This window comes from Rissa tridactyla, chromosome 1 (genome assembly GCF_028500815.1).
Source record: "Rissa tridactyla isolate bRisTri1 chromosome 1, bRisTri1.patW.cur.20221130, whole genome shotgun sequence".
Classification (NCBI taxonomy): Eukaryota; Metazoa; Chordata; class Aves; order Charadriiformes; family Laridae; genus Rissa; species Rissa tridactyla.
In genome coordinates this window covers 3,219,190-3,230,355 of record NC_071466.1, presented here as the reverse complement: position 1 = coordinate 3,230,355, position 11,166 = coordinate 3,219,190, and the positions used below count along the sequence as shown (strand labels likewise).

Genomic DNA, 11,166 nt, shown 5'->3' with positions numbered 1-11,166 from the left:
TAGAGAGAGCAAATGTACCCTTCAAATTAGACATTGATTTTGTTTATTTTGGATTGATTTGTATTTTCATTGAATACTCACTGTCTTTGCTAACAGTCAAAATAGATTCTCATGAGAAATCCATGGTTGGTTTTTTTTTTTAGTGACTTGCTTAAAATGGCGTGTCTGTGTGTGCAGTGTTCATGTGTTTTGTCTCATAACAGGTTCAGAAGAAGAATTAAACCCTGTTTTGATGGCTTTGAAAAGGAGTGCAGATAGGAAAGTGCCTTCCAAAAGTGTAGAGGACATTCCATCAGCCACCTCAAGTGAGCACAAAGCTTGTGTGTGTCTCCCATCACCCCCAGTTTGGCTTAAATGTGTTCATGCTGGTCTTCCATACAGCTTTGCCAAGTAGCGCTTTTGTCTTTGTTTGTCAATAAGCCGTATGGAGCTTGTGCCGTAGAACTGAATTCTTTTCTCATATGGTTTAGTTTTCAGTTCTTTGTGTTAATTTTGAAACAACACTGGTTTATGAGGCAGACATCTTCCAAAAACACACTGTGTTTAATCAATGATGAACTGTTTTTTGGATAGTTGGTCAAATAGCGAAAATGTTGGCAACTACCCAAATCAGTAATGAGCAAAACCTGGTGATGTCTCCTGGCTGCTTGCTTGGGTCAAATTAGTAGACAGTGGAAGTATGAAAAAATTGTCTTAGTTTAACAGTTTCACCTGTGTATTCTAGCAGTTAATATACCAAACTCACTTTAAGAGAATACTGTGAGATGAGACTGCATTTAAAATTCATTCCTGACTTCCCTCTGTAGCTTCCTAGGTTTGGTTTGGGGGTCTTTTGTTGTTTTGGTTTGGTTTTGTGTGGGTTTTTTTGTTTTGTGTTTTGTTTTTTTTTTTTTTTTTTTTTTTTATTAATTATTATTCCTGTCTCCCTTCATCCTGCTCCTGAGTGTTTCCATGCTTATCCCATGCCTAATGGGGAAGACATAAACTGACCTTGCATTTGTAAACGGAAGTCTGGAGGTGTAGATTTTGAAAGATGTTGGCTGTTGTTCACACATTGCTTTTCTAATACCACTTACGCTGTTGCTTGCTTCTAACTAGGGTGTAGGTTTTAGGTGTGCACTAATGTTGGTGCAGTCGCACACGGATAGAAACTGTGGCAAGGGGAGGCTGCCGCTTGGCTGTGGGCTTGAAGTAGTGCGTGAAGTAGAAAACGGCTCTTGAATTTAACCATTCTTGTGGCTCTGCTGGTTTGTTTTGTTTGGGTTTTTTTTGTCCTCGTTACTTTTAATTTTGTGAGTCCCACCGCTGTCCGTTTTATCCTACAGAAGAGCAAAATTTCTAACTGTGTTACTTTTTTCCTGCACAGATAAAGGAAAAAAAAATAATCGAAAAGAAGAATTAGCTCTTAGTGCTGAAGATGGTAAATATCTTTTGTGTCCGCATGGAAATTTGTTGTTTTTTCAATGGCCTCTGCTTGCTAGTGAAGGATTTTTTTTTTTTTTTAACTAAGAATTGTATTACGCTTTTAGATTTGATTAACTTCAGCATGACTGAAATGCTTTTGTAGAATTTTGTTGTGTTTTATTCTTAAGGAATACGCTTATATCCTGCTATATTTGTAGAAACTGTGTGCCACCTACCAGTGTGCTATTTTGGCGTTTGGTCATTCGGCTGATGAAACAGTTACTGAAATCATTAACAGCTTTGAGTATTAGGTCAGTCGAAAGACTTCACCTCAGGACACATTGAATTTGTTTGTTCATCTGTTCCATTATAAGATGCAAGATGATTTTTGTTCATGCAAAACACCCTTCAGAAAACATCAGTTGAAAAGGGACCTCTTTTATAATCCCTGTCTCAATCCAGCAAAGTAGGATTACTCTGAGTGACAGATGAACTGCCGGATCGGCTGCTGTTGGTATCATGAACCCATTAGTGCATTACAGATGCCTCACTGTTAGATTTTTCTCTATGCCTTTAGAAATTTCAAATTATGCAAAATAAAAGCAAACCTGCTCCAAGAACATGTGAGGATGAACACAATAGAAAACCATCAAATAACATTGAATGTGGTGAAATATAACACAAAACTCTTTATTTACTCTGTTGAGGCACTGCAGTTTTAAACAACAGTTGCGCCACAGTTGCATTTATTGTCATGTTTTAGATGCTTTAAAGCATTTTGCGTGTTAGTGGCCTATAGTATAAATAGGATGATCGTAGCATAATAGGATGGATGAGATGTCCTGTAAATTAACAAGACTTAAGTACTGTACTGCACTGCTTTCAAGTGGAGACCTCTACTGAAAGCATGTTATATATTCAATATGGAATGTGTAGACACTTATCTGAGAAGGGTTGGGGATTTTGAGTTAAATTTTTTAAGAGTGAAGTTCTGACAAAATGACAAAGAGCCAAACTGATAGCTGTACAGACAGAATAAGGCAAGTTCTCTTGAAAATACTGTTCATCTTTTTGCTTTGCTTAGTTTGTACACTCATGTTTATGAGGGAGTAGAGTGATAGGATGAGGGGTAATGGTTTTAAGCTGAAAGAGGGGAGATTTAGATTAGACATTAGGAAGAAATTCTTTCCTGTGAGGGTGGTGAGACACTGGAACGGGTTGCCCAGAGAAGCTGTGGCTGCCCCATCCCCGGAGGGGTTCAGGACCAGGCTGGACGGGGCTTGGAGCAGCCTGGGCTGGTGGGAGGTGTCCCTGCCCAGGGCAGGGGGTTGGACTAGATGATCTTTAAGGTCCCTTCCAACCTGAACCATTCTGTGATTCGACGTTACCTTCATTATGATCCAGCTCCTCAAAGGACAGCAATGGAAAACATGTGAAATACATGGGGTCTAGGGAAGTCAAAAACTCCCCACGTATAAAATACGCTGATGCTGTTGGTAACATTGCAAAGCTGTCTGTGCTACTGAATGACTGTTGTCAATACCGAGCAGGTCCGAAACCTGATCAGAATCCAGAGAGGAAAGAAAATGCAGCAGGAAGTGAGTAATAGGATACTTCCAGCAGACAACGGAGGGACTTCTCTGCTGATATTTAAACTAATGTGCTAAGAATCCTTTTTTATTTAACAACTAACAAGTTATACATCTGAACTAGATACTTGCTCAATGGCGAAACTGCATCTAACTGCGTACTGGCAATGACTGATACCTTGAGCATTATTTGAGCTTCGACAGCAAAAGCTTTGCAAAAGCTTAACTCAGTGCCTTGCAAACAATCCCGTCGTGTGTGCAGCGTTTCATTTCATGCCATAGATACGTGCCCCTCTGGCTGGCTCTTTGTTGCCAAATCATTCTCTTCGTACAATATTCGGTATCGGGGCACTTCACAATGTGTCTCCAGTCCGAAGATACAGAGCTTTAGTGCATTATTAGATAGAGGTGGGGTTAGAGCATGGGAAATTCGGAGAATCGTGGCCTTACTGCAAACGGGATTTTTGCAGGGCTGGCTTGTGCAATTAAACTTGGTACAGTGAAAGAGCATAGAAGTGAACTTCAGTGGAAGTATATAAAAGTTGAAGAGATGAGCTGCAATAAAGTGCATCATTAATGAGATCTGCATCTTATAATTAACTAGGAATACTTGAAACTTCCTTGTTCGGGTCTACAAATTGCTTGATTTACAGGCATGTTCCTACTGCAATGATTTAGACTGGGTAAATAAAAGAACCGAATTTGGCTTGTACACTAACTCCGTACCGGGAACCTTATGATGAGACTCGTGTCAGCGACGGTATGGTTAGTGCATGAGTCCGCTTATCCTTGTTCTAGGAATAAAATCGAGACGGTAAAGTGAAAGTGTTTTCTTCATCACATTTGATCAGAACGTGCTTGCAGCACCCAGGCTTATGCATCATGTCAGGCAACGTAAACACTTCTGCTCCTGCCAGACAAAGTTCTTTGGCCAGTGTTATAGGAGATGGCGGAGTAGATTATCCTTCCTAAGGGTAGCTTCTCCGAGTCCTGGGGGTGGGGGAATCTTGCATCCAAGTTGTAAAGCGGTTGTGCATGTGCATGTATTTCATCTGAAGTTCGTTTCTAACCGTTGTCCTGAATGGAATGTTGATGTGCAGACTTATTTTTGAAACCTTTTGCATTGCTGCTCTTCAGTTTCTGCAGTGCCTTCACAGCCCGGTAGGCAGTTTTCCAATCCTGAAAAACTCAAAGGACTGAGCAAGTCAGTACCATCATTCCTACAGGAAGAGGCAAGTTCCGTCTCTTAAATATTGTAACTAAAATTTGTGATTACTGTGGTGTTACGCATTTGCCAAGTAGTGCTTTCCAGGGTCTGCCAAGTCAGTCTGCTGTTGGACCATGGCATGGAGTTGAGCTTGTGGTGTAACGATCAGGAGATGATCCCAAACAACCTGTGGCTGATTAACCTTGCAGAAGCTTTAGTCTAGTAATTAGAGGTTTATTTTTATTGTACGGCTAAACCTACAGAGCGTGTTCTACCTAGGAGATTGAAGCACAGCAAGTGCTTGCTGTTATTCCCAAAGGTGCGCTCTATCCTTAAGCTAAAAGATCTTTTTTTATCTTCAGCACAATTAAATTAATTTTTAGCTCCAGCCAATTAAAAAGCTTACTTGCGTGGGTTTTGAATGAAAAGGAAGAGGGAGCCCTGTAACTTTTTCGCAGGTGGGATACGACAGGGAGATGATGCTTTCTGTAAGAGCTGGCGTAGGGAGATGCCAAAGCAGGCACGGGAAGTGAAGCATCGATTCTTTAGGACAGAGACAGCACGGAGACACGACGGGGATGTCAGCGCATAACCTGAGAACGGCCAAGTACAGCAAAGCTGCAGTTCCCTGATGCAAACGCAGGGCCCTGCTTGTGCTCTTGCAAGAAGGGCTTTTTGCAAGAGCCGTTCGCTGCATCCAGTGCTGTTCTGCTGTGCCTCGTACCTTCCAGCCGCCTTAAAGACAGAGGCTACAGAATTGCTGGTATTTGCTACGTAACAGAAAGGGACTGGGAAAAGACCCGAGCGTTATTGCCGCTTGTGTAAGTTTATGCATGAGGGAGTGAAGTAGAGAAGTTGTTTAATTGTCCTAATCAAGTTAACTTTGTACTTTTTCATGGCTATTTGAGATTTAAAGCCACACAAAAAATCTGGTTGCATTACTGCTTTAAAAAATTTTCAGTGTAGGCTTTCCATCGTAAAAATTCCCTTTCAACTCTTTTTTTTTTTTTAAGTGCATGAGCTAACTTAAGAAATACTAATTACTCGTGTTGCACTACAAGGGGATTTAAATTCAGGTTTTCACTGAGTCCCAATCTGCGTTAAAATTCTGTTTGTTGTTTTTTAATGTTCCTTGTGACTATAAAGAACGTATGTAGACTTTCTTTCTGTGATGTTTTCGTAGAGTGATGACAGAGAGACAGACACAGCATCAGAAAGCAGTTATTCCCTTGGCAGAATCAAGAAGAGTCCCAGCTCTCTAACCAATCTTAGCGGCTCTTCTGGCATGGCCTCCTTATCCTCTGTATGTAAACCAAAGCCTTGTGTTAATGGCACTTTGCTTTTGCTAATCTCTTCGGCGTTGTTTCGGCTCCCTTCGTATTCCTTTTATCTTTCTTCCCTTGGCATCTCTGCCTCCTTCCTTCCCTCTCTGTTATGTGAACCCTTGCATGGAATTGCCTAAAAAAAAATATAAAGCGGTTTTACTTTTCTTCTTTTCTAGTAATACATTGGAGCCTGGTCAGGACTCCGTTGTGCAGCGTACTCCATACGCGCTGAACAAAGGGCTGGCTTTTACCCTAGAAGGGATCGAGTTCTATAGGAGAAGGAGGGGTGGGGTAGAAATAAGTGAAAGAAAGAGACAGTGTTGGTACGTGGGGTGCGTCAGAAAGTCAGTGAACTAGCTAACCGAAGGCTGGTAGTTTATGGGGACTTTATGGGGGGAAAGTAGAATTTTGGGGAAGGATATTGACATTTAAAAAAGGTTGTACATCCTTCTCTTTCTACATATGCAGCGTTTAATTTTCAGTGGTTTTTTTAGGTACATAATTCAGTCATATAGACTTCATCGCTAATCTTTTTCTTGATATTTTCAAAAGGCCTGTTGTCCTAACCTCTTAGTCTCTGCTTTCTGCAAGGAAGATCAGCTGAAGAGCTATGGAAGTAATATTTCAAGGATCTGATCGCAGGCAATCTCCAGCTCTACAGCATCCTGTCACTTTATTTCTTCTACCTCAGTGCAACAAACACAGCCAAATTCTTTGTAGGAAACTTGACCTAACACCTTTGCTTCCTTGTGTTAACCTGCTTGCTGAGAAGCTTGTATAATAGTGTCCGTTACGTTATTGCAGCTAAAGGGACGCAGTTGATTTCTTTACTCTCTGAATTCCGAGCCTAACTTCTACCCTAATCTCGAAGTATCCGGTGAAATGCCAATGCCTGTCAATTTTTTCTCCTCTTGTATGACGCAGGTGAGCGGCAGCCTAATGAGCATCTATAGTGCAGACTTTGGCAACGTGGACGTGAAGGGCAACATTCAGTTTGCTATTGATTACGTAGAACAGCTGAACGAGCTCCACATTTTTATTTGCCAGTGTAAAGACTTGGCAGTGGCAGACGTTAAGCGACAGCGTTCGGACCCGTAAGTACAGAGAACATATTCATTTCCTAAGGGAAGTCTTGCTTTTCACGGGAAAATGAAAACTGATGGGGGTGGGTTTTTTTGGGTTTTTTTCCCCCGATCTCTATAACCTGTTGGAGTAAACAACCCAATAAATAGCTGAAGAGGCTCTAACGTGCTTTACGTGGTTTTCCGCTCTGAACTGAATATAGAATTGCCACTGTAAATTGGTGCATATGTTAGCATGGGAAGCTCAAACTTTTAAGAATAAGAAATTCTCTTTTCAAATTCAACTTTCCAGGTGGCAAAGCCTTCTTTCCTAAGTTTTCAATAGGATTAGAGCCTATAAATATGATATCTAGGCAGACTATAGTTAAATATTCTGTATTTGTATGCGTTGAGGAGACACTTCAACAGACTCTCCCCTGGTAGAAGGAAGTTAATGTCCCACTTTGGAAACTATTGTTATACTTCATCCCTGCCCTTCCATTTCTTAAATTTAACAAGCTGAACAACATAATGGCTAGTTAAGTGGATTTCTGTTACTTTATAAGCAAATACTTGTGAATTTTGGAAGGGGAAGATGGAAAGGGTGGGGTTTTTTTGCTCTTCTAACCAGCCTGTCCAAATTTTAGGTATGTAAAGACCTACCTGCTTCCAGAAAAATACAAGCTGGGCAAGCGGAAGACCTCTGTGAAGAAGAAAACTTTTAATCCGGTCTATAATGAAATCCTGCGGGTATTTATCAACTATTACTAGACGCGAAATACTGTATACATGAAGTATGAGGAACTTTAACTTTTAAGCACAAGTCCTTGAGGTCTTGAGAGAGACGTCTTTGTTGGCATGAGACGGATTGATCTGTAGAAGTACCTACGTCCTTCCACTGATAGGTTAACTCTGCAGCGTACTCTGGATACAGCAGTGGGGACGCTGATTGTTGTGTACTTCCTGCAAACAAACACAAGCTAAAGAGAAGCTTAAGATGCTTGAAATATAAAGTAAAACGTGAAGGCAGGTTTTTCTCGAACCTCCTCACTTTCAGACACAGCATTGATGAAAATCCAAATGGTTTGAACGTTTTTTTTTTCCTCCTTTCTTCCTCCTAACAGTATAAAATTGAGAAGAGTCTCCTAAAGAACCAAAGCCTTAATATCTCTGTCTGGCACAACGATACCTTTGGGAGGAACAGCTTCCTTGGTGAAGTGGAGCTGGATTTAGGAACCTGGGACTGGAATGATAAATCCAACAAGCAGATCAACTGGCTTCCACTCAAGCCAAGGGTAAGGGTGGGTTAGCTCTCTTGGATTTTCCACTGTGTGAGTGCAAACCCAAGTCCTTATTAAGGCCTGGTCTTGTGTGTTCTGTGGGTTTTGTGTTAGTTATAACCATAAATACGTCTTGACTGGGAAACGGAACATACAGTTGTGAGGTTTCTATTAGTCTAGTAAGTAGCTGGCTATTAGAGTAGGAGAAACTTTCTCATAGTCTAAGGAATAGGAATTTCAAGGTATGTTTCCCTTACATCATGTTGCTGCGACAGATATGTGAAGGCACTTTTTCCCAGAATACAAAGTGTACCTCCTGAGAATATGGGGCAGGTGCAGCAACACGTTAATATCAGGCGTAATGATGACTTCCATGTCTGTCTGCCTCCTGTTTGTTAATGGGTTTCAGCCAAAATCTAGACGTTTAGTTAAGACGCTGACAGAGGTTCTGGTTTCTTTCCTTGTTTTTCTCTCCCTTTTTTTTTTTCCCCTTGAATTTACTTCATTAGTTCATTCCAAAACTAGCTCAATCCAAAGTTTTGTAATTTGCAGAACGAATCAGCAATGTCATGGTAGTCTCTAGCACTGGTTTAATTCGACCGATTTTAAAACTGCTCTGGGTAGAAAAACGTAACCAAACGAGGGCCATGTTCCACCTACAGACGGTCCATAACTCTCTATGAAGTGACATAGTCTTGTACAATAACTCTTGTTGAGGCTGATTTTTAGATCAAAACAATCCTACAGAAATGAGTTTATTAAAGCCCGCTCTCTGCTGCACAAAGAGTAAGTTTCCTGATGGAAAGTACATACGTTCTAGTTTTAAGTAAGTGCACAATGGTGGAAAAGATGCACCCTCAAAGCCTTTTGGCCTCTCCTGGCTCTTGTTTTCCACTGTAGTGGAAGAGCTACATATCTGAGGTGCTGTCAAATGGCTAAACTTGCTCTAAAATCTCTCATGTCTGTAAACTGAAGGAATACTAACGGATAAGGGAACAAGAAAAAAACCCAAACTTGCCTTATGTAGAAGTCAGGCTTGTTCCAGTGGAAAACTTCGCATGGGAAATGGTGTGTGAACTGCAAGATTTGGGATTTGTGGGGTGTTTTCTCTTCTTCAATTTCAGACTTCAACAGTGGCTCTTGAACTACAAAACAGAGGGGAGATGAAACTAGCCCTCCGGTATGTCCCGCACCCTGTTGGAGGTACGCGTTGCTGCTTTGCTTGGGTTTCTCAGGGAGTTTTTTTGGGAGTTTTTTGTTTGTTTGTTAAAAGAAAAAGCTGTTCAATGTTTTTTTTTTAGCCAATTCAGACATCTTTTTTTAACATAAAAGTAGATTTTTTTTTTTCATTTTCCTAGAGGATTAAGTCACCCTGGTTGTGAATTCGGTTTATGATCCAAAGATGACTTTAGGATCTTTCGTTGTGTTTAATGTTACTACAGAAGAAATGACCTCATTGTTACAATCTAAGATTTGTAATGCACTCTGTATGGGTAACAAAATTGTGTTTTCTCACTAATAATTTCAGAGATTATAAATCACCGGGCAGGTGCTGTGATTTGCTAAATAAACAATGCCAATACACTAAATTCAAGCAATCTTAGAAGTCGAAAATAGCAATAAGTATTTAGAATGCAGGAATTGGCAGCAGTATGAGCTGTTTGGTTTAATCTTGTCTGGCAACTGATAAGTGGCTGATGTGACAGCAAAGCCAGGTCAGGTCTTTAATCCAGCCAGTCAGTCAAGAAGAGTCAAATATATTAAGAGCATAAAGGAGCTTGTTTGAAAGTACAAGTGTCAATAAATGCCAACATCACATTGACTGAAGTCAAGCCAATCTCTTTATCTAGGAGGCTTGGAAAGAGAAGACCAGAAGCATGGATTTGTTTAGTTGTAACAGAAGAAAAGTCACTGTAGAAATCAAGACGTGATGTGATCTTGCAGTACTTTGATGGGGTGAAGATTGCAGCTTTGAGGATACAGAGAGGAGTGTTGGATTAAGATGTGAGATGATGAGAGCCTAGGCTGAATATGACAGCTCCAACTGGGCAGGACCTGCTGCATCATAGAAATGACCTTTAAAAGGGATCCACAAGGCTTAATCAGATTTTTTTTTTTCTTTTATTCTTCCAGGAAAGAAGACCCTGTCTACGGGTGAGGTCCACATCTGGGTGAAGGAATGTCATGACCTTCCTCTTCTGAGAGGCAACAGGCTCAACTCTTTCATTAAGTGGTAAGAACTGTGAAGTCATCAAACCCGGGGCCCTAGTGTGCTTTCTAATCTTATCTTCAGTTTTCTACGTTCAAATTAAAAAAGACCTCATTGCTTTCCAACTCTCCTTTATTGTAATGCAAATTGTCCTGCAGGGCTTAGAGCTTCAAGGTGCTAGGTATATACCGTCAAGTAGAACATTCTGGGAGAACTTCCTGCGTAATCCCTGCTCTTTCATTTTCCCTGCTCAGTTACTTAGTGCAAGGGCTAGTCAAAAATTGTGCCTCCTTTTATTTGCATTTGAACAAAGCGTGTTTGTGCAAGAGTATGGTTGAGCTTAGCAAATCGTGGGAGGCGACCGAAGTGAGAAACATAGTTGTATTTCTTCCTCCTTCCTTTCCACGTACAGACTGAAAATGTAAAGAGACAAGAATAACAAGACGGTTGGGAAATTTGGCAGCAACAAAAAGGTTTTGGCGTCACTGGTGATAATGCAGCAAATAAACTCACTTGTGCCTCTTCCCCGCCTGACTTCCCCTTCCCTCCCATCCTCTGGAGCACAGGGGTGGACACACACTGCCAGAATTTCTTGGAAGGGACTGAGAATGTGACCTTTGACTTCATCTCCATGATGCTAACGCATCTCCGGTCACATTCTGACACGCAAAGGACGGTGTTCATCAGTAGTTGTTGTCTGTTGGGTATGTTCAACGCAGACTATGCTGTGTAAGTGCAAACTGACCGTGCTTTTTCTTTCTGAAGTACCATTCTTCCAGACACTAGCAGAAAAAGTCGCCAGAAAACAAGAACAGTGGCAAAAACGACAAACCCAGTATTCAACCACACCATGGTCTACGATGGCTTTAGACCAGAAGATTTGAAAGAAGCCTGCGTGGAACTCACGGTCTGGGATCACAACAAACTGGCCAACCACTTCCTGGGAGGTCTCAGGATAGGTCTTGGAACAGGTACCGGACAATTAGCACGTTAGTCTTTAACTTAGGAAATAGAGTCCTTTTTTTCACCTCTTCCTTTCCGTTTGTTCTCTTTTTGCAAAGATCACTGAACAGCCTTTCAGTTATTTATTT

General features: G+C 41.1%; 1 protein-coding gene across 8 annotated transcripts in view; it reads left to right on the top strand.

The window, feature by feature from the left end:
• SYTL2 (synaptotagmin like 2) overlaps positions 1–11,166 on the top strand; it is a 59,742-nt gene that overhangs the window by 46,443 nt on the left and 2,133 nt on the right. For 3 of the 8 annotated variants that reach the window (XM_054188865.1, XM_054188864.1, XM_054188870.1), the window contains exons 9-19: positions 204–305; positions 1,367–1,420; positions 2,955–3,002; positions 4,131–4,225; positions 5,384–5,503; positions 6,450–6,619; positions 7,234–7,336; positions 7,711–7,881; positions 8,991–9,069; positions 10,000–10,099; positions 10,841–11,046. In XM_054188865.1, the coding sequence (XP_054044840.1) occupies positions 204–305; positions 1,367–1,420; positions 2,955–3,002; positions 4,131–4,225; positions 5,384–5,503; positions 6,450–6,619; positions 7,234–7,336; positions 7,711–7,881; positions 8,991–9,069; positions 10,000–10,099; positions 10,841–11,046 (1,248 nt within the window). Of the gene's footprint in view, positions 1–203; positions 306–1,366; positions 1,421–2,954; positions 3,003–3,053; positions 4,226–5,383; positions 5,504–6,449; positions 6,620–7,233; positions 7,337–7,710; positions 7,882–8,990; positions 9,070–9,999; positions 10,100–10,840; positions 11,047–11,166 lie in introns of those variants that run through there. The other 5 variants (XM_054188866.1, XM_054188868.1, XM_054188867.1 and 2 more) reach the window with 5 other exon arrangements.